At 50.8% G+C, this 21,800-nt stretch overlaps 1 protein-coding gene across 7 annotated transcripts in view; it reads left to right on the top strand.

Moving 5' to 3' along the window:
- SUZ12 (SUZ12 polycomb repressive complex 2 subunit) overlaps positions 1 to 21,800 on the top strand; it is a 54,324-nt gene that overhangs the window by 19,374 nt on the left and 13,150 nt on the right. For 3 of the 7 annotated variants that reach the window (XM_076072314.1, XM_076072313.1, XM_032967359.2), the window contains exons 5-16: positions 264 to 335; positions 939 to 991; positions 1,565 to 1,656; positions 7,346 to 7,598; positions 8,603 to 8,705; positions 10,980 to 11,085; positions 13,482 to 13,677; positions 15,175 to 15,263; positions 16,461 to 16,604; positions 18,940 to 19,041; positions 20,054 to 20,211; positions 20,751 to 20,949. In XM_076072314.1, coding sequence (XP_075928429.1) covers positions 264 to 335; positions 939 to 991; positions 1,565 to 1,656; positions 7,346 to 7,598; positions 8,603 to 8,705; positions 10,980 to 11,085; positions 13,482 to 13,677; positions 15,175 to 15,263; positions 16,461 to 16,604; positions 18,940 to 19,041; positions 20,054 to 20,211; positions 20,751 to 20,949 — 1,567 coding nt within the window. Of the gene's footprint in view, positions 1 to 263; positions 336 to 938; positions 992 to 1,564; positions 1,657 to 7,345; positions 7,599 to 8,602; positions 8,706 to 10,979; positions 11,086 to 13,481; positions 13,678 to 15,174; positions 15,264 to 16,460; positions 16,605 to 18,939; positions 19,115 to 20,053; positions 20,212 to 20,750; positions 20,950 to 21,800 lie in introns of all 7 variants that reach the window. The other 4 variants (XR_004403947.2, XR_004403948.2, XM_076072315.1 and 1 more) reach the window with 2 other exon arrangements.

Raw genomic sequence — 21,800 nt, 5'->3', positions numbered from 1 at the left:
GCGAGGTCTGCTTGTGAGCCAAGTTAAACACAGTTTACGTTGACGTGACGAGATGCTTTTTTTGTTTCCCTGTCTCTGCTTGCTAGCTTCACCTTTTCCACATGAGGGTGGCAGCGCGAAATGCATGTTCAACGCTGGACCATCGCGACGAATTTAGCGATGATCGGTCCTTCTCTGCCGACAGATGTCGCTGCTGGTTTGCTGCCGCTCACCCCACGCCCCTGACCCCTCTCCGCCCCGCGTGCCCCTCTGTCGCTGTGCAGGAAAGTGTTCAAGTTGGATGAAATGTTGTCTCGGGTCGAAGATCAAATGAAGGGGGACCCCAGCGCTCCAAGGTGGGTGACGGTTGGCCCGTGCCCCTGTTGTGTATGGCTGCGCCGAGTGTCCCCGTGGCATGTAGGTGTGTGGAGCGAGCTGCCACGGGGCGCCTCGCGGCCCTGGTAAACGGCATGGCAGCAACCGTATCGGTTTCCTCAAGGGCACTGGGTGGGTGGGAGGGAGGGTCCTACTCTGGCACACACGCCTGGTGCCCATTGTCTGAAGCGAAGCTGCATAATTCAATATCGCGCCGATCACGCTTTTACACGTGATCCAGGGTTTGTTATCGTGAGCGTTGGGGGCCACGTTAACCTTGTTTTTGAGATCCACCTACCGTCGCCGCAGAGCGGCCAATTGCAGGTGAGCTGCCTTTGTGACGACTGTGCTGTTGTCGAGCGCAGCTCACTCTCCATTGGCTACGGTGCACTGGGGGGGTGGGGCTCTACTTGTGAAGTTGCGGTGGGTGTAAGTGGATGTTTTGTAATAGATACATTTACGGTGTTCTGAAGATATTGGGTTTTCTATAGAATAGGAAAGCAGTTGTTTCATCCATTTATTTTAATTATCGTTATTATGACATCTATTAAACTGAGGTTTGTTACCTGTGTTTGTTTTTGTAGCACACAATCTGGACATTTGCAGCTAAACTTCACTGGATTTTTCCACACGAGTGGTAAGTTGGAGTATTTTTTTAATAACTGGAAAATTATATGGCATTTCTTCCATCACAATTGATTTGCTATGAATTTTTCCACCGTCACACACTACACAGACAAATGCCTGTCCACGTGGCCCATCCGCCGAAGGCCTTAATTTTATCAAACACTTAGTGGGGGTGGTTTATAAGCTTGTCTTGGCATGTGCAGTGTATGCTGTGTACCACGTGAAATAAAATGTATGATGTTTCGTGTCATTAAGTTCACTAGTTGTCGTAGCGGCGAGGGCGAACAGAGAGAGTAAGCGTTGCACGTGCATCTCGCACATCCGATTAGCACGGTTGGCTACATATGGTGGGAAAGAAGTTCAACATACATACACAAACATACGTACAACATACACACGTACAAACTGAAATCGAACGCTAGCAGCCCCCTCGACTCTGTCCGTGCAGTCGAGCGTCGAGGGAAGGAGGCTTTCTGTAAGAGTTGACTTTGGGCGCCGAGCATGCGCCTTATTGAGGAGGCGAGGGCTCTTGTGCGGCCGTATTGAGTGATTGAGTGACGAGGGCCTTGCTTGCTGTTTGCAGGCACAGAAAAGACAACGCAAAACTCTGAGAACGAACAGAACTCGGCAATACTGGAGGTGCTCCTCGTCAAAGTGTGCCACAAGAAACGCAAGGTGTGTCCCCCCCCCTCCGCCCATCGTTGCACGTCACCACGAGTCACCGCTCGTGAATCTCTCGTGGCCGTCGGCTCGCCGCGGCCGTGCACGCCTCCACTGCGTGCGTGCGTGTGTGCGTGCGCGTGTTCGCAGAGCGGAAAAACTGAGATATCGTGTACCGAACTCGGGCCACCCTCTCACATCCCCGCCACCCCGCTACCCGTGGCTTAAAACCCTCAGCCAGTGCAAGTCACTGTCCCTACCACCAAACTAAGCTTTAACGAAATGAACTGTAATATATCCACCGTTTTTGGTACGGCACCTTGAGATGTGGTCGCGTTCGTACGCTTTATAAATCTAACATTGTTTCTGCTAACCATGACGCGACTACAAGCGGTAAGCCCGAGCCTTGGGCCGAAAGTAAGGAAATTCGTACGGAAATCACGAGCATGAGGAGCTTCATAAATCGATTGCACGCATGTCCCTGTTCGTTTTTCACCAAGTGTTGTGTGCATGTTGAATAAGGAGCCATATTCAGGTGGAGTTTCCGTCGCTATTCACGTTTGGACGAGCTGCTCGCCCTAGCCTAAGCCCCGACAGCGGGTGCCACGCTGGGCTTCGCAAGCTCACCGCCGTCGCTCACGCAGCAGACCGGCCTGCTCCGAACCGGCTGCCACCTCGCCATCACTTTGTCTCTGAAGCAGCTTAACATGTGATATTTAAACCGTAACTGTTAGTCACGTTTTTTTTAGTTTTTAAACCGTTTAAAGCAAATGTGACTGCTACGTCGGCGTGTGAGCCGCCCCGGCTCGTGAGTGTTGGCAGAAAGCTGGCCACGCTCCAGTGAGTGCGGATTCGTCCACCGCGCTGTATATTATAGGTCCGACTTAGGTTGCCGAAACCACCGTGGCAATCTGCACATTTTCCCCCCCACTCTGCATTTTACTTGTTAATTGTCCGTTGACCAAAACGGTCATTTGTTCGATATTTATTCCGGATGATCTGCTCGGACTTCGGGGTACAAGATAAAAAAAAAACTCTCGGTTAATTGTGATAATATTCTTGGTTCTTTCGGTAAGGTCACGTTTTCTATTTACGTGACTTTATCGAAAGAACCAAGAATATGAATTCCTGCAGTCACAAAAGTTTTAAGTCTGAATTGTGATTATTTTCAAACGTTGGCGGCACCGCCGCTGGGGACGGTAGCATTTCTCGCTCGGCAATGCGGTTGTCAACATGTTTGGCGTGCCAAATCGCACGGTTTTGGATGCAGGCGCAGCGCCGCGAGGTGAAGCGTCAGGGCGTTCAGAACGAGGTCCCAGGTCTGCTGCGTGGGCGACAGCGGTGAACACATGTGTGGTGTGTGTGCATGCATGTGAATCCCAGCGTGGCGCCAAGTGGGTAAGGGTTAAGGCAGGCGAGCAGCACTTTTTAATGTGAACAGTGTCGAATGCTAGTGTGGTTTGTGCCGTAAGCGAGCTTTTACTCACTATAATGCTGCTAAATATTCATGTTTCCCCTGGTTAGGCTCACTTTGAAGAGAGCACCTGCAGTGTGTTTTGCTTTGCTCTTGGTGCAAAGGTTTAAAAAAAATATCGGCACCTTGCAGGTTCCGCGTTAACCATTTGAGATTTGGTGAGCGTGGCTTTTTGGTGCTCCCCAGAAGGTGATGCTGCTGGGTGTTAGCGAATTGTCGACACTGGGGGGCCCCATCTGCGTGAACCCAGGCGCACGCAGTGTCGGACAACGAGAGACGTGTGGATCGGGCAACCCCGTGTGTGCACCGATTGTGCCGGTGTTTTTTTTTATACACAATCGGGAGGGATTTAAGTTTCCAAGCCTCGTGAAAAGCGCCATTGTCCCACGTTATGTGGCAGACGCAGCATGAAGAATTTGTCGATTGTCTCACCGCTCTCGCGAGCGCGGTGTTCGTCTCCACTGGTGGCCATGAGTCAGAGGTGGAAATTCTAATATTTCTATGGCGAAGATGAGTCTTGCCATGGGAAAACCACAGTAACATCCCTCAGTGGCGCTTGTTTTAGCAACTCGGTGAGGATGATTGGCTGTGTTTGTCTCGGAGCAACATATGAGCTGTCAGCCTTTTGATTGTGTTCGTGTTCAGTGCTTTTCACATTTACTTTGATTGCATTGATTTACAGATAACAGAATGAGTAAAACCTCAGTACTAAATGTTAAAGTTGTCACTATCTAACTTGACGTGAGTGCTTTTTTGTCTGAACCAATTAATTTTATAACGATGCAGACGGCAGTTGGGTTGCGCGTGTGTGTGAGACGTCGGGAGTCGTGGTTCCGTGGCTTTGGATGTCTGCGGTGATCCCACCTCTCATTGAATTTGCTGCCACGTACAACGCCAATACCTCCCAGGGCCCAAACCTGGCCAACACCCCGTCCACCTACAGCCCTTTTGTCAGTTCACTGCTGAATAGGGGGGTGGGGAGTGTTGTGGCTCGGCCTCCTCTCTTCGTGTGGGTCGTAGGGTAGTTTGACCGTACTTCACGACGCCGGTCACTGCTCATTTGTGTTATTTAATTCAAGGAGAGCAATAGCTGATTACTACACAGTCACTCACACAAAGCCTACAAATCCTCATTTAGCTGTGTTACTTTAGGGGTTAAATTAACCTCACGTGTGTCTCAAGTGAGGCGTGTAATCTTGAATTACTTGAAAAGAAATACCAAACACGTGGTTATATTGCGCTGCCTCCAATACACTTTCAGTAACCTGTAATCGGGCACTGATTACTTTTCAAAATGAACCCTCCCAACCTGTGCACGTGAGCTCGTATGCGAGGAACACTGCTCCACACCCAACGCGGGTGGCTGACGCTAGAGGGTGAAGCAGTGTTGACGGTTTTAGGTCGCTTGCCAGGTGCGAGATGAGATACGTGACCGGCTGAAGAAGTCGTGTACAGAACTAGAGGAGGGGGCCGTGTGGGGAGGGGGGTTTCTGAGCAGTGGAGGCGTTGTTGCTGTTGCTGGAATCGCCGCCTGGCATGGGCGACCGCGTTTGCCATCTTCACATGAGCGGGCGTGAAGGGAGAATTGGCGGAGCCGTCCCCCCCGCTTGTTTCGTAGCTACCTGTGAACCATGACCTCGCACGAAAGCTGCCACCCATGTGTGACGCCGCGCGTTCTTCTCAACGGGCTCGCTCATTGTGGCGAGCGTGCAAGCTTTCTATCTCGTGGCGTCAGGTCTTCTGATTTTACGTTTTAGCCTTGCGCGTAAAACGCCTGTTTGGCAGGCATTTCCATCGGCGGTACGTCATTGCGGCGCTGATGTTTCGATTCTCCGTGTGTTTTTGGTTGCGTTTTCTCGCCGCGTCGTAGCCGTTAGCGGGGCGACTGAAGCGGCCTGCGCCCCACGCTGAGCCGCGAGGCGGAGGCACCAGCGGAGCGCTGGCATTGACGCTGGTGCTCAGGCCGACAAGCCACGCTTGTTGCAGTGATCGTTAAGCAGCAGATTTCGCATATCTTTTTTCACAGATGTCCAGTTAGGGGCGGGTCAGAAAGTTACAACTGTTGTGACAGAGTTACAACGGCAGCTGTGATTGTACCGCATGTGTGCGTGAAACACCTAGAAAGCTCACATTTGCGGTTAAGAGCGCTTCTTCAGAGAGGGGGAGTTGCAGGATGTTTGCTGTTTCTCTCTGGCAATATGCTATCAACCGTTGTGTTTTTGGTCCTACACCGCTGCCACTAAGTTTTATTTCTGGCTGTGATCGCTGCTTGGAATATAACGGGGATTTAAAAGTATATATTTTTGTAAGTGTTTGTTCAGAGAGTGAGTGTATTACACAAGCAAGGGACAAGCCCAAGAGCCTAGCACAAAGCAGCGTTGTGGTTAAACATGTGTTCACAATTTCCTGACGGCGCAGGTGCGCGCATGGCCGTTACTTTATCCGTCTTGTGTTTGCCTTTTTGGTGGGGTTCAATTTCTCGCCGAATATTTTTCTGGGTCACTGATAGACCGGAGTGGGTGGCACGTGATTTTGTAGTAGCAACAGCCCAGAGCGAGAGATAAAATACTCGATGTGGACAGGCCAGGCTGAAATTGAAACCTGCCCCTTTTATGACTGTGTGGTGGCAGCGTGTAGCAAAGCGAGTTGAGACGATTTCCCGGACGGGGATTTGACCTGCGGGGGGGGGGGGGGCGAGCCCTGTGTTTATTTTTCACCGCGGGCTGAAATTTGGCGGTAAAGTTTTACTCGCTCACCCATTTCATCGCTGCCGGGTCGCCGCTAAATTAGATAATGAAACGAATCTTTTACATCCTACTCTTTGGTTTTTTCGGTAAAGTCACGTATAAATAAGAAATAATAAAATAACATAATAGCGTACGACGTTTCGGTTGCAACACAAGCAGCCATCATCAGGTACAGAAGAGCTAAATTTACGAGAGAGAGGAAACGCATAAGCCCAGATGTATATACATCTGGGGTTATATACATCTGTATATACATCTGGGGTTATATACATCTGTATATACATCTGGGGTTATGTGTTTTCCTCTCTCTTGTAAATTGAGCTCTTCTGTACCTGATGATGGCTGCTTGTGTTGCAACCGAAACGTCGTACGCTATTATGTTATTTTATTATTTCTTATTTATACGTGACTTTACCGCAAAAAAACAAAGAGTAATTCCTGCAGTCACGAAAGCTTCGAATCAAGTCTTTTACATCCTGTAAGGTCACTTTTTTTAAATGCATGCAAATCGGTGAGCCTCGTCGTAATTGCTTACGGGTTTGCTGTGCTCGTTTATTTGGAATGCCATACTTTGTCAATCTTTTAATTGTCATTGTAACTCAAGACGCTGTGAAAAATAAGGGCGGGTACATGAGATAAGGGACAGGAGACAGAGTTTTGTACATGGGTGAGTGACTATAGGAGCTATTTCCCGCACCTCCGATGATCACGGTTGGCTACGTGCACTGCGAAAGAAGGTGCAATTAGAATATAATATGGGTTAGGTTCAGGGTAGGGAGGAAAATGTTTCATACGGGGAAAAGAAAAGGAAGATTGGGAAGGAGTGGGCAATACCAATGAGTAGGCATACCTGTCAACCCATACGTTTTACCCGTATTCTTGTACAGGGAAATAGTTTTTTCAGGTCCATACGGCGTACGTACAGCCGTTTAAATACGGGCAAAATAAATTGTCTTTGTTTCCCCCTTGTGATGGGGCTTTATAGGATGAACGTTGAGATTTATAAGGGCATGGGGGCGACCAATAAGGTCTGAATTGGTCTAAGGTAGGGCACGGATAAGGGATTGACAGGTATGAGTAGGGGAGGAGTTCCCGCTGATGGGGGCAGGAGAGGAGGAGCGCATCCTCTCTTTGAGGCGAGGTTGATTTGGAGGTGTCGAACAGAGACCTTAGTTGCTGGTATATATGAAACGATGCATTAATTTGCCGAATAACGGATTCATTCGTATTGCGTGAGAAGCAATTGAGATTTGTATGTTTTGTGTTCGATTGTCACGTGTCCGCTGCTGCCACCAGAGGCATTACATTCACCACAATGTAAAAAGCACAAAATTATTTATTTAATCACATCACGACCATGAATCGTGACGAACGAATTGCAAAGCTTGGCGATTTGTGGCGCAACTAAGCGCCTGGTGAAATCAATAATTGCAACATGCTTGTGCACCCGCGTGCGTGCGTTTCTGTGCTCTTCTTGGCGCAGGATGTGAGCTGCCCTATCAAGCAAGTGCCTCTGGGTAAAAAGCAGGTGCCTTTGAACCCACCGGTGGTGGGCGGATCCAGCAAGGCAGGGGCGGGGGCGGGCTGCCCCTCCCTCTCCATCCCCCATGGGGAGTTCCAGCCAGGGAATCCGCATCTCGTCAAGTCCTACTCGCTGCTGTTTCGCATCTACCGGCCGCTCGGGCGCGAGGGTCAGGGGGCTGCCGGCCTGGCCCGCGATGCCGACGAGAATCTGGGTGCGTCCGAGGCTATTTATTTTAATTAAAATGTTTAACTCTTTTCTTCCTCCCCCCCGCCCCAGTTATATCCCCATTGTGCTATCCGCGTCACATCATGAGACCAAGGATCCATTCCCAACTCTTGCAGAGCGGTGCGATTGTTCGTCTGGGTGTCATGCGGATTTCGTGGGGAGCGGTAATGTAGTGGTTATCGCACTGAGGGGACTAATGTTAGCTCGTGGCTGTAATCAGTGATGAATATCTGAACTGGTCCTGGGCCTCCCCTAGGTGGCATACATCAGCACTGGGAAGATAAAGGTGGCTGAGTGTGGTGCTGACCAGCCACCACCTCGTGTGCGGTACCAGACTCCATCTGTGCTTGCTAACAGCATTTTCCCACAGTCTGTTAAAGGCTATACGGGAGATCTTAGTCTTTGACCATATTTCACCGCGCTTGTCGGTGTGGGCTAGTGCAAGCATTGCTCAGAGATGTGGGAGCATCGATCATCATCAGCCATGATCCATCCACTGCTGGATGACAGCCTTTCCTCGCCCCCGCCACCTCTCAAGAATATGTGATGCAACAATCCATCCATAGTACCAATGTACAATGATGGACTTTGCTGCACTGTCCACTGCTATGTAGCACCATGCAAGGCCTGGCTGCACGCGTTTCATATCATGGATCACACCCATATTCCTCAGTCCCAATGCGAGCGCGTGTATTCACGTAACACTTCGGTCGGCGTGGCAGTGTCCAAGTGTGACTGTATGTGAATAACGGATCTCGCCATACACTAGGTTTACCATGTGATGGGCCGTATGGTGCGTCGCACCATCGCGGTGTGACCGCTTGGCTGTGTGGGCGGCCATGTGCTGCACCCACTGCTCTGCTTCCCGTGAGTCCGCTCGCTCACCGCTTGCAGGAATGGTGTGTCACGACACCCCCCCGCCCGGGAGCTTACGCGCAGGAAACTAACATCCCCCCGTTGCCGCGTCCCCCCCACCACCCACTTCCGCAGACGTCACGGACGACATTCCCAGCAAGCGGAGGCGCAGCTCGTGCCACCGGGAGGACACGGAGAAGGTGTACACCTCGGAGCTCACGGTGTTCGATAAAAACAGGTCACTGTCCTCGGACAACGCGCCACAACACTTCTGTAGCGACGAAAGGATGAGAATAGTTGCGTACAAATTGGCGCCCGCTCGCGCCTTTCTTATGGCGCAGGGCTCTTGTGAAGGAAGGCGCTGTGTTTCACACATGGACATAGTCTGGCAGCAGAGAACGATGTTGCCATGTCTTAATGCCAATTGAGTAATTTGTGGATGATCTTGGACCATGACGCCCAGCACAAAAGGTCTATTCGTTTCGAATGACGTCAACGGGATATTTTAACATCCTCCGTGAAGCAGATGGCGCATGTTTGCGTGGTTAATTCAGCCGCAATAATAACCAGGGCGGCCGCCAAGTTACCCGCGAATGTCGGCAACCGGCGGTGCACGCTGGGCCACGTCACCGCTCCAAAAACGAAATGTGGGCCACTTTTAGCAATGAGACTTGCCGCGGGTGTAGACATTTCCATTATGTTAATTTTTTGTCGCAAGACTAGGCTGCATAGTAGATCACAGTACAGCTAGTAGGTTCCTGGAACATATATACAGGTAGTGCCAGACTTACGAATGTCCGACTTATGAACCAGCTTCCATGAAATATAAAATAATTAACTATATATTCTTAGCTCTTTCGGTCGTCACCTGATGACGACTGTTTGTGTTATGGTCGAAATGTCGTGAGAATGTTTATTGTTTTATATATATTTTATTATTTTATGGTTTCCCTTCAACGTGACTTTACCGAAAGAGTTAAGAATATGAATTACTGCAGTCACGAAAGCTTTAAATAAAAAAATATAATTAACATTGACGTAAAAAGCAAACTCGCACTTGAAAACTAAACCGCGGAATTATTTTGTTCGGAGGAGCGATCCTCCGTGAGAAGTAACGAATTTATCAATGCTTCCCTTTTTGTTGAACCGTCGGACATTTCACGGCACTGACCGTATGGGGATTTAAATCCAGTGCGTTGTGTTACGACTTACGAACGGGTCTCAGGAGCGAATTTGGTTCGTATGCAAAGAACTGCCCGTAGACATTTCCAAGCGTGCTTCTCTCATGCGTGGGTAGGTTTTTTTTCCTGTTCCTGCGTTCTCGTGCACGCGCGGCTATACTCGGTGTGGGGATGCGGCCTTCCTGGAGAAGAGCGTTCAAACTTGCATGAGGCTTAGGGGAGAGTTAAGTGGAAGTGTCTTCCTGTTCAAACGAGCACGGAGCGGTGCTCGTTTCCACTGGGGTGGCCCTGAGCCGGTGGGCGAAACAGAATCATTACAATGTTTCACGGTTCTGCCGTGCAGCTCTGCGATGTGTTTTTGGGTTGAACGTCATTGTTGTCCGGCTTGATGTCTTGACATTTTGTTGCAAGCACGTGGAACGAAATGTCGGACAATAAGTGCATGTTGTAACTGGAAAGCACGTCGGAAAGGATGCATAATTACTTCCCTTCAAAGTCGCACGTTTCTGAGCTCGGAGGAGCCGGCCTTTGAACCATCAGTGGAAATTCCGCATGTTCACGGTGGGGGTGAATGTTGGCGAAATGCTAACTACTTTGCCTGGTGTACAGGAGGTCGTGGGTTCGATTCCGACCCTGACGTCTGCTCTATATTTGGAGATTGCATGTACTCCACGTGGTCGCGTGCATTTTTCTCCGGGTTCTCTCCAGGTTTTCCTTCCACATTTATAAACAACACGCGTTTAGAGTATTTGGCTGCTGTCAATTTCCACGTGATAAGCTACGTCGTTGAGCTATCATTTGTGGCCAGGTCGCTTCTGAAAAAGAGCTTTATAGCTCAGTAGGCATTGCCTGGTAAGAAAATAAATGAATAGTGTTATAATCACCGTACCTCCAATTGGCACGATTGGTTATGTACGGTGTGACAGAAGTTCAACATACATACATATGTACCGTGCTTGTGAGTGACATGTGTGTGTGGGGAGCAATAGTGGAGTGTAGCAGTTAACATGCTGCACTACAAACCTGGCGACCCAAGTTTGATTCCCGCTCACGGCCAATACCAGTGACGATTATCTGAACGGGTCGTGGACCTCTCCTAGATCGACTCTGCCTCAAATGAGTACCTCGTGCGGTGTGTAAACATCGCCACTAGTGAGAAAAAGGCACCCAGGCGTGGCATTGGCCACCCCACCCCCTCGTGTGCCGTACCGGCCTTCATAGGTGCTCGCTAACAGCACTTGCCCCAACAGTCTGTTACAGGCTATACGGGGCATCTTTGTCTTTGTGCGTGGACTCACCGGCGTCACGTGTGTGTGCGCGCCCGCGAGCAGACGGTGCCAGCTGCTGGACGGCGAGTACGAGGTGGCCATGCAGGAGCTGGAGGACTGCCACATCAGCAAAAAGAGGGCGACGTGGGAGACCTTCCTGGAGGGCAAGGTGGGGCCATGGCGGGATGCAGTGTCGGTCACCTACTACCCGGCCCCCGCTTTATTAGGTCTGACACATTTTATCGGCACCATCCTGCGGTGTCCGATGGCTCAAGTAAAGTTCAGTCCCAGCCAACGCTTGGCCCTCCCCCGCCCCCACTGCCATATTTCGTTTCCGTCCTCGCGCGTCTTGTGAAACCCGTTTTTTGTTTGCTTCGTCGGCACTTGCGGGAAACTGTGGCGGTCACTGTCAGGGACGCTGCGTCTCACGACGCTGCGATCGCAGCTGTGGTCGGGCCTTGCCGTCACGGCACGCGCGTCTCGCATCTCGCCTCTGTAAGCCGAATCGCTGCGGGCCCACCGAGGTGTTCGGTTCACTTTTCATCACGGTAATTGCACGCAGTCATAGAAATTGGGCGTTGCACAACAAACCCTTCGCGCTCCTATTACTAATATTAGCCACGACTTTGAACACCTTTTGAACTTCGAATTGTGGGCGGGAAATGTTCGATACGTCAACAAGATTTCCCCCCATTTGTTCCGTAAAGTTGCGTTATTGTAGCAGCGCGCGCAGCGAGGATGGCATGCGGCCACAAAGTTTTTACGCCGACGAATCGTGGGCCCGGTGGCGTGAAGGCGCCAGTTCCCAATCCGTGGTGTGCGGAGCATGCCTCGGGGGTGGGGGGGGTGCGCGAGGCATCTCTCCATCGTGATTCACGTCGCGTCAGTGGGCACACGGGGATTCCGGTCATGTGGGTGGGGGGGGGTCGCTCAAGCGGCACTTTGGTAAGTTGTGCATATTTAGTTAGCGTTACTACGTTATGAAGCGTTAACTAAACGTTGAGGGCGTTGATTACTTGTGCATGCTATTGAAATTTCACGAATGTAATTATTCACATGGTATGACGTTAAGGGGTACGCGGACAGTGGCTCGGGCCGGTGATGGGACACACGACGAGCAGAAGGTTGGGGATCCACCGTTTGAAGGTTGGGGATCCACCGTTTGACCTTCGCACACCACGATCTCCAGGTGGGCAAGGTGCCTTGGCAACAAGGCAGCCGTTGGTGCCGGACTTCCACGGCTGCCCCGCCTTGCACTGATCGCTGGGTCACGTTGTCTCCCCACCCCCCGTAGCCACTCGCACGCCCGTCGCGTTTGCTCGCTTCGTTTCGCCACCGCGCGTGTTCTTATCTACGTGCGTTCCGCGTGCGTCTACGCGTATACGGTTGGGACCTATGCGGGGGGGGGGGAGGCAGGGGGTAAATTGTGGCGTTGACTCTCCGGAAGGGGGGTGGGGGGGTGGTTGGCAGAGGGGGTGGTTGGCAGCGAGGGTGGAGAGCGGAAAGTCGTGATCGAACTTTTCCCACAACGCGCCGTGAACCCACGTCGGTGTGGCCCAAGCTGCAAATGGCCAAGTGAAATTTCTACGCGGACTTCCGCCCCTGACCGTTACGGCGCCGCGGAGGGCGCTCGTATCATGCAAGCGTGACGCTTGCGCCCGAAGCTACACCCACAAGACGGTGTCCGGCTAACGACAAAAATCAAAGCAGGGGGGCAATATGGAAACAAAAAGGATCTGCGTCCCGCGATCAGAACTGCCGCGTGGAACGTTCCGGCGCTCGCAAAACCCGGCTACCCAAAAGCCGTCGTGCGAGAAAGAGTCAAAACTGTGCACACACTTGTTTTTTCAAACAGGGCTTTCGACAGTGAGTGCCTCTGTTGGGCATTGGAGTGCTTCGATCGCGTATCTGACGAGATCGGAATGAGGCTGCGTGTTTTCCTCTCTCGTTTTCTTTGTCCAGCTGAAGTGTCCAGAGGCTTCATCTCGACTTTCCTCTGTTTAGCACCAGGCAGACAGTACACTTTTGCTTCTCATAAGGAACCGTTGAATCAACTGTAACACATGCAGAGCTCAACTGGTTCGCTGATTGTAGGATCGGTAAAATGAAACGGAATGCAGGCAGCTTTTAGTGAAGGAACCAAAAGCCCTCTTGACATAACTGCTTGTGCACAGCCTTGCGGTAAACTGGTGAACGCCGCTAAAGAGACACCGTAACCCGGGAGGTCTCGGCGCTGCTAGGGGCTAAATGGCTCTGAATGCATGAGAATTAACGACCGTGCTGGCGAGTTACTTATCGTGAACGACTTGGTGCGTTGTTCTTTTACATTGGAAACATTAATCCTCTCTGTCACTTTATGTATGAAAATGTGAAGTAACGAGATTGTTGAACTTCGAGAAAGTAAGTAGGAATCAATACCTCACTTTGACATTTTTTCTTCTCTGTGGTTTGTGACGCGAGAGCTACAAAGGAATTTACGCTTTTCCAGAGTGTATTTAAAATGGTCTCGTCTTCGGAAGGTAACACCTCCGCGCGGCCCCCCCACCCGGTCTGTGCGCGCCGCAGAAGCTGCCACCGCTCGAGACGTTCACTCAGGGCCCCACGCTGCAGTTCACGCTGCGCTGGACCGGGGGTGCCATGGACAAGGCGTTCACTCCCAGCGCCAAGCCGCTCACGCCGCGCAACATCGTGGACCCTTCCGCGTCCGCCGATGGCCGCAACGCCGCCACACAGAAGCCGGCCGCCCCCACCGGAACCTCAGGTGCGGGACGGATGCCGTTCCCCTGGCACTGCTGCGCGCACTCCCTCGCGCTCCCTCGCGCTCCCTTGCGCTCCCTCGCGCTCCCTCGCGCTCCCTCGCGCTCCCTCGCGCTCCCTGGCGCTCCTCGACACCTGAACCCTGACCCCGTTTTGTTTGTCACTGAAACGTGTGGCGTGCAGCGGTTCACCGAGTCGGTTGTTTAAATCCATTTGTACGTTCGCGATGCGTGAGAGGTTCGAGCGTTTTCCGTCGCAGGTGATCCGTCGGCCAGTGACTTGTGAGCAGGCTGGAAGAGAAATGATAAAGCACGTAATAAGGTTAAAAATCCCCGTGACGTCATTCACAAAGTGGGCCCATCGTGTGCCGGCATCGTGGTCCAAATTTTCGCCAATTTGAAAATTACACCGCAAATTGCTTGGTTGGAATGTGCATGGCAGTCATCATCCCCCGCGTGCATTCACTTGGCAGGACCCTCCTGAGAAAGAGTTCTGAGACTTGGTGGCCTTTTCCTGCGTAAATGAGCGTCATCATTTTCAACGCGTTTTGGATGAGGATTTTTTGAACCAGCGGCGCTTCCCAAACCCAATGGCAGCATTGCGAAAGTATTCTGAAATAGATTTGCATATTGCCACCAATGTGAAACTAAAGACAATTTAGGAATATTCATTCAGCGAAGAACTGATTGTGATGCGAGACAATAATGGTCGTTTGCAGCGTCCAATTGGGCATCATCAGTGTATGAATGGAGGTTAATGTTGAAGGCGGAAATTATTTTTACAAGTGGGAGGAGATGGAAGTGGACCCTTTCATGGTGGAGATGATGTCCATTGTGCATTTTTTACCGATTAGCTGGGGGGAGGTATGTCAGGTGTGTAGGTTTTGGGCAGGAGGCTTGAGGCCAGGATATTAACTCGTATTTCCTCAACCTTTTCAGAGACGGCACAGGTGGCGAGGTGCTCGCACCGAGCAGCAGGCAGGAGTAATGTAACAATGCCTAAGGGAGCGTTCGCGGTGTTAAAGAGGGGGGGGGGTGCTGGGCTGGGCCGACACGGTGATTATGGTTGCAGAAGAGGAGGCTGGTTTAATAATAAAAACTAGAAACTTTTTATTTTACCGGGTAAGGCCCATTGAGCTCTGTAGCTCTTTTTCAGAAGCGACCTGGCCACATAATGACAGCTCAACGAAGTGGCTTATCATGTGAAAATGTATAGCAGCCAAATACTCTTAAACGCACATTGATTCTAAATGTGGAGGGAAAAACCAGATGACCCGGAGAAAAGTCTACGCAATCAGGAGAACTTGCAGACTCCAAATATACGGGCGATCGGGATCAAACCCACATCCTCCTTCATACCAACCGAGGTCGTAAACATCTCACCCCAGCCCTGCCAGCACCGTCTGCCTCACCTCACACCAACTGCATCCCTTCCCCAACACGTGGCTAGCTGCCTCTTTCGTATCATCATTTTTCTTTCTATCGTCGGCTTTTTTGTGCAGGAGTGAAGGACCAGCTGTCGTCCAGTGTCCAGGTGAAGAAGGAGCCGGGGCAAATGGAACCTCAGAAGAAGCTCAGAATATACTACCAGGTGCGCCTCGCACGGTCGCTGTCTCACCCCCCTTTGAATGCGGCGTCGTTCCGTCACCGTCCTTCACCCGTCGTCGGCTGCTAATGCGGTCAGCGGTGCCACGGGCTGTTGGTGACCGCCAATGTGCCATTCCCCTCCCGCTCAGTGCTTCGAGTGGCGCTCGAAGGACCTGTTTTGGAATACCCCGGCAATGAAATCACAGTGCTGCATGCGTTGCCTCGTGGGAACGTCTGTAACGTAATGTCGGCCGTTGAGAGGAGGAGGCTTGGGAAAGGCTCGGCGAAGGAAAGTTTGACGGTTTGGCGAGCGAGAATAATGACAGAGTAGTAGCCACAGGAGTGAACTTTCCCGCGAGGGGGGTGTCTGCCACAGAGATGAAATGGTGAAATCAAGTTCTGTGTAGGAGCTAAATGGAGTGTTTCCTCAAAAGACCTTTGAGAAAACGTAATCTCTGGGGGAGGCCTTCATAAAGCAGTGGATAGATCATGGATGACGATGATGATGGACATGTAGGCTGCTTTTATAGTGGAACGTAGGTGATATAAAATAAATACCACTCTGTGGGACTGGTCCTGAGTTCACTGGCCACTGATGTTAGCCATGACAAGAAATCAATCTTGGGTCGCTGGGTTGATCAGGGGGTCCGTGAACCACTGTGCCACTGCTCCCTGTTCTACTACTATTTTTATTTTACCAGGTCAGGCCCACTGAGCTATGTAGCTCTTTTTCAAAAGCGACCTGGCCACAAATGATCGCTCAACGAAGTGGCTCATCACGTGGAAAATTATAGCAGCTAAATACTCTGACAATGCACATTGATTCTAAATGTGGAGGGAAAAACCAGAGGACCCAAAGAAAAATCCACGCAAGCACAGGGAGTACATGCAAACTTCTAAAATATAGACGTCAGAGTTTCTAAATGTGGAGGGGAAAACCGGAGGACCCTTAGAAAAATCCACGCAACCAAGGGGAGAGAGACACGCAAAGTCCAAATATACAGCAGGCATCAGGGTCGGGATGGAACCCACGACCTGTATACCAGGCGAGGTAGTTAACATCTCGCCATGTTGCGATACCGGCAACACAATGCTCAGGATCCCGATTTCGGTGGAACGTGATGTTTGTCACCACGATGCTTCTCCTTTTGTTTCCTCTGCTAACCGACCCCTCCCCCACACCCCTCTTGGACCGTCGCAGTTTTTGTACAACAACAACCTGCGGCAGCAGACGGAGGCGCGCGACGACGTCCACTGCCCCTGGTGCACGCTCAACTGTGGCAAGCTCTACAGCCTGCTCAAGCACCTCAAGCTGTGCCACGGCCGATTCATCTTCAACTATGTGGTGACCACAGGGCCTAGCACTGGCGGCTGTGCTGCTATCATTGTTTCCCCCACCCCCTCTTGATTTTATCCTCCTGTTCACAAGCGGCAGCTTCATCGCGCGTGCGGGCCGACGGGTTAACGGTGGTGACAGTGTCGTAATGGTGGTTCGATCCTGCCGGGTGGCGGTCATCGAAGCTCGCGAGTTTGTAGAATATTTCGCCAGGCCGGACTTGGACGTCGGCCCGGACCGCGCGAGGCTGCCGCACGGACACGACTAATCTGAGCGGACTCTTCCGTTAACGGCGCGCGTTTGCGCGTGTCGTCGTTAGCTTTAGAATCAACGTGCGTTTAAGAGTATTTGGCTTCTAGAAATATCCTCATAAGGCACTTCGTTGGGCAATCATTTCTGGCCACGTTGCTTCTAAGAAAGAGCTCTATAGCTCAGTGGGCCTTACCTGGTAAAATAAAACATAGTTTAGTTTTGGTGCAGCGTGAACGCGTTACAACCCCCCACCGACATCTCCTCCCTTATCCCCAAACCACTCCACATTCTCCTCCCCTGCCCTCTGCAGCCTGTCTGACCTGTTTGTAAATATCCGTAATTGAGTAATTTATTTCGAGTGGCTCGTCCAGTTCGTGTTGTTTATTGGGACTCTGTTGTTTTATAAGTATACTTATGCATGTGTAAACGTATGTATATTTCTTAGAATGCTTTTGTGACCATAGATGTATATTATAACAATGGATTTTGCTGCACTGTGCCCACTGCTACACAACACTTAGCCCTGCGGCCTATAACCACTTGTTATGCGTGGTGGTTGCCCATCCAAGCCCTATTCAGGCTTAACACTTGCTTAGCGTCGGGATTTGACGATGTTGGATGCATCATGGATGAATTCTACTGGGTATATTTTCATTTTGTGAGTTGGCATTTGATTGCAAGACCAGCAATGCTTTTCTGGGTATACGAATAACTCATGACTAAGATGATAATTGTTGTTGCTAGGAACATGGGCATGAGGTGATGTGCTCAGGGCTATCGGATTGCAGTTGAAAGGTGACAAGTAAAATTCTCGATACAATTAGTACCACTTTGAAGAACATCGCCAGGCATAATAATTTGTATTTATAGAGTACCTTTTCTTGCCATCAGGTTACGAGGCCACTTCGCACAAGTTAAGATAAAACAAATATTTAGAAAGACAAACTTTATAAAAAGACGTGAAAAATTATTAACAAAACAGTAAATATTTACAATTTAACAATTTCCACTTATGTAAATTTACCTTAAGCCTTGATAAAAAAGTAACCTGTGACGCCATCGGGCAGAGAGTTCCACAGTCGCGGAGCCTGAACACAGGGTCACCCTTCCTTCCCTCCTGAGCCTTACCCTCAGAATGCAGAGCAGTCGCAATCGTCTGGCTTTGGAATATGGAATTTCCACCACTGCACCAGGGCTGCCAGTGGAGATGGGTGATGAGCAATCCTCGTTTAAACAAGCGGGCAACTGCAGTGTTTTTAACGTGTACAGTAGAACCCCTCTTAATGACGGTAATTGGTTCCACGAAATCGGACGTTACGAGATTCGGTCGTTAAGCGAGTATAGGAAATACACGTTTAAAGGCTTAATTCGTTCCATTAGCATCGAAAGTAACAACTTTTTCATCCAAAAATCGTACTTTATAACGTTTAAGCAATGGATATTAATACATAAAGATACTAACAACATTACAGACAATATTTAAAGAAACACGGTTAATCAATGCATTAATTTATAGTTACTTTACCTACAATAGCCCGTTGTTAACAGGGGTTTGGTCGGTAAGCGAACACATTGGGCTCTGTGGAGGCCTGTCGTTAAGCGATTAGTCGTTAACAGGGGTGGTCATTAAGAGGGAGTCTACTGTAATTGAGGAGCATGCGAGTGGGCGCGTGTCCGTGCTCGTAGCTGAATGTGTGTGCGCGTGCGCTTACTCTGTCCTCTTTTCACTTCTCCCCCATCTCTCTCCCGTCCCCCTCCCCCAGGAGATTTTTTTCTGAGCGTGGTTGGATGGCACTGCTGGTTATTGTTATGGAAATGTGTGTATTCGGTGTTGCCTACGCCACTAGACCATGGGCACGCTTGGCGCTGGGCTGGCACAGTTGGGCACCAGGACATTGGAAGGACTTCATGGTTCCTCTCTTAATATTTTACTTTTTGTTATTTACGCTCGTCCACCCAGCGAGTCCTCGAGGCTCTTGTTCAGGAGGGTCGTCCTGCCAAGTCGTGGGTAATCCCCAATCGATTAATTTACAGTGTTCGGCATTGGTATGCTTGGCCAATCATTACCAGTTATATTGTATGTTTTTTTTAGCTATGGGAGGAAACTGGAGAACTGGGAGGAAACCCATGCAGAACAGGGAGAGAACATACATACTCCACACAGCAAGGCGCCCGAGTTGGAAATCGAACCCAGGTCCTTCTTGCTGTGAGGCACAAGGGTTACTACGGCACCACCTTGCCGCCCCTTTCTTCCTGTACACTGGAAGGTAGTGTAGAGTGTATCGTATGTGTATGTATTGTGTGTAATATGTATGTATATCATTCTGCGTAAACTTATGTACATACATACTGCATATAAATATATATATGGATATGCTACGAGAATTTCGGCTGATTTTACAAACCGTTTTGCTCCACGTATGCGAGCTGGTCCCGCGAGTGATTCCGTTAAGTGGCCGGTGACAGGCGGCTAATCGATCGAGATGAGTGTTTACAATCTGTGTGCCCAGGTAACTTTTAGGACCCTTAAATGACGCCGAATGAACAGGGCTAAACAACGTGGGGGGGATGGTCAAAGAGGTTGCGTGCTCGTGTGGCCACGTCAGCTCGCAACGGCTGCTATGGTTTTGACGCTAGCAGCGCGCTGCGTCGAGGCAGCGACGGGCGCATTCGTGACCATAGAATCGGTCCTCCTTTGACGCCTGTGGTCACAATCGTTCTCTGCGCTCTCTGGAAATCGCCTCTCGAGCGCTTTTTATCACACTCGTTTATCGATTGATTTCAGCCTCCCACGCACTTTTCTGTCCGACGAGGAGTTCCCATTATGTTCGCAAAAGCGTTTTGAACTCTTCGCTGTCCGTGAGCCCAGAGCAGATATTTCACTTGTCGGTACCACCCGAGGTGGTAATTCAATCGTATTGGTCGTAGGACTAAATCGGTGCTGCTAACGGTTTGCAACCCGAAGTGGTGCCAATGTCTGCTCTGGTCCGTGGCCCACGGGGCAATAACGCAGCGTTCATCGCACAGCAAGGAGCGGTGGGGGTGCAGAAAGGTCCGGTGCTCGGCATCTGACATGGCGCTGGTTTGGCACTCGCGCTGGGGTCCACGGGAGGACCGCCCTTGGCATCGTCGTCGTCGTCGTCGTCGCCGTTGTTGTTATTTGTCCCCTTGAGGGTTTTAACTCGGCCTGCGTCTCCCGTCCACAGCCTCTCACCAAAGGTGCTCGCATCGACGTGTCCGTCAACGAGTGCTACGACGGCTCGTACGCCGGCAATCCACAGGACATCCACTCCCAGCCGGGGTTTGCCTTCAGCAGAAATGGGCCCGTCAAGAGAACGCCCGTCACCTACATCCTTGTGTGCCGGTGAGGAGGAGCGCCACCACTGAACTGCGTGATAACCTCGTCGGCCATGATTAATCCACTGCCGGATGCGGCCCTCCCCAACAATCTACTCAGCACCCACACACGTACTGGTTATCAATGCTCCCATCTCCCTTCGATGAAACTCATCGGACTCCTCTCATGAAGTCATTGTGTTCGGTCTCAGATTTTGTCCGGTCCATTTGCCTCGAGGTAATGGCGATCGTATGATTTGCGAGGTAACTTTCACAAGCATTAAATAACCAATTATTACAAATCGCCATTCAATGCATGTATCGCGATGGTAACGGAAACTGAAAAGAATAGAACCAGGATGCACGGGATCCATGCGACCGGAATCATTGTATAGGACTAACGAGGGCCCTCGTGATCTAAGGCAAGCGTAGAAGCGCGGAGGCAAGGCAACGGACTATTGCAATGGTGGGGTGGACGTGTGGTCCCGGCTACGCCTCCCCGTCACCCTGTTGCCGTGTGCCCTGTGTGTATCCGCTCGCGCCGCCCGGCCGGCCGTCCTTCCCTAGGCCGAAGCGGCCGAAGCCCAGCCTGTCAGAGTTCCTCGAGTCGGACGAGCTGGAGGTGGAGCAGCAGCGTCCTTACGTGAGCGGCCACGACCGTCTCTACTTCCACAGCGACACCTGCCTCCCGCTGAGGCCGCAGGAAATGGACGAGGACAGCGAGGACGAGAATGACCCCGAGTGGCTCCGCGAGAAAACCGTGCTGGTCAGAGGGCGCCCACTCCCCCCACCCCACCCATTGCCCGCCTGACACTCGCCTCACTTGGTTCACTAGGAGAAGAGTTTTGTCTTCCTCGTGATCGGGGCTGTGGGGACGGAGCTGTGGTTGCAGTGCGTGATTTATAGTCGGGCATGGTTGTGATTTTTTAAAATTCCTGTTTGGATGTGACAAAACCCACCGTCGTTTCTCCCACGTCGGTATAATTAGTCCAGAGGTCACTTGAAGTTGTCTCGAGTAGCTCTGTGATCCCCACTTCTGTGGGCCGGCCTCCAACACAGATGGTTGCAATTCCTTGCGAGAGGTCCATTTGGATTCTTAGTCTTGTGACACGGGACCAAATCGTGCAATATAAATTTTAACTGGGGGAAAAGGAACAACTGATTCAGCACTCTGCGGTGAGTCGATAGCGGTTAAAGAGTCATCGTTCCCCCATGGGAACATCACTTATCAGCCACTGGCTAGAGGCCCGCTGACAGGGATCCGCTCCGCCGCACGTAATCGTTCGCGCAGGGAAATGCGACGACCTTAAACTTAGGTTAGGGTCACATGGGCTTGGGACGATGTTCGTCATCCGCATGGTCTCGGGCCAGTTATGTAAAATCCACTTTTGCTACGGGGATGGGTTGCTCTGTGAAAGAGCCACTACTGCCTCGTAGGACTCTTTTAGCACAAGGCAGATCACAGAGTAAATCGACCCCTAAACTAGAAGTTTAACTCGCAAAGCTATTTGCGAGTTGGAACAAACTGTCGCAGCACCACTCTGCAAAGATCTCACCTGAATGTGTCAAAGTTTATTCGTTCTTCCCCCTGATCTTTAATTGTGTTTTATTTCTTTG

The sequence above is a fragment of the Petromyzon marinus genome, chromosome 37 (genome assembly GCF_048934315.1).
Source record: "Petromyzon marinus isolate PM22_M1 ecotype Great Lakes invasive population chromosome 37, UKy_Petmar_22M1.pri1.0, whole genome shotgun sequence".
Lineage (NCBI taxonomy): Eukaryota > Metazoa > Chordata > Hyperoartia > Petromyzontiformes > Petromyzontidae > Petromyzon > Petromyzon marinus.
This window is presented reverse-complemented; position numbering and strand designations above follow the sequence as displayed.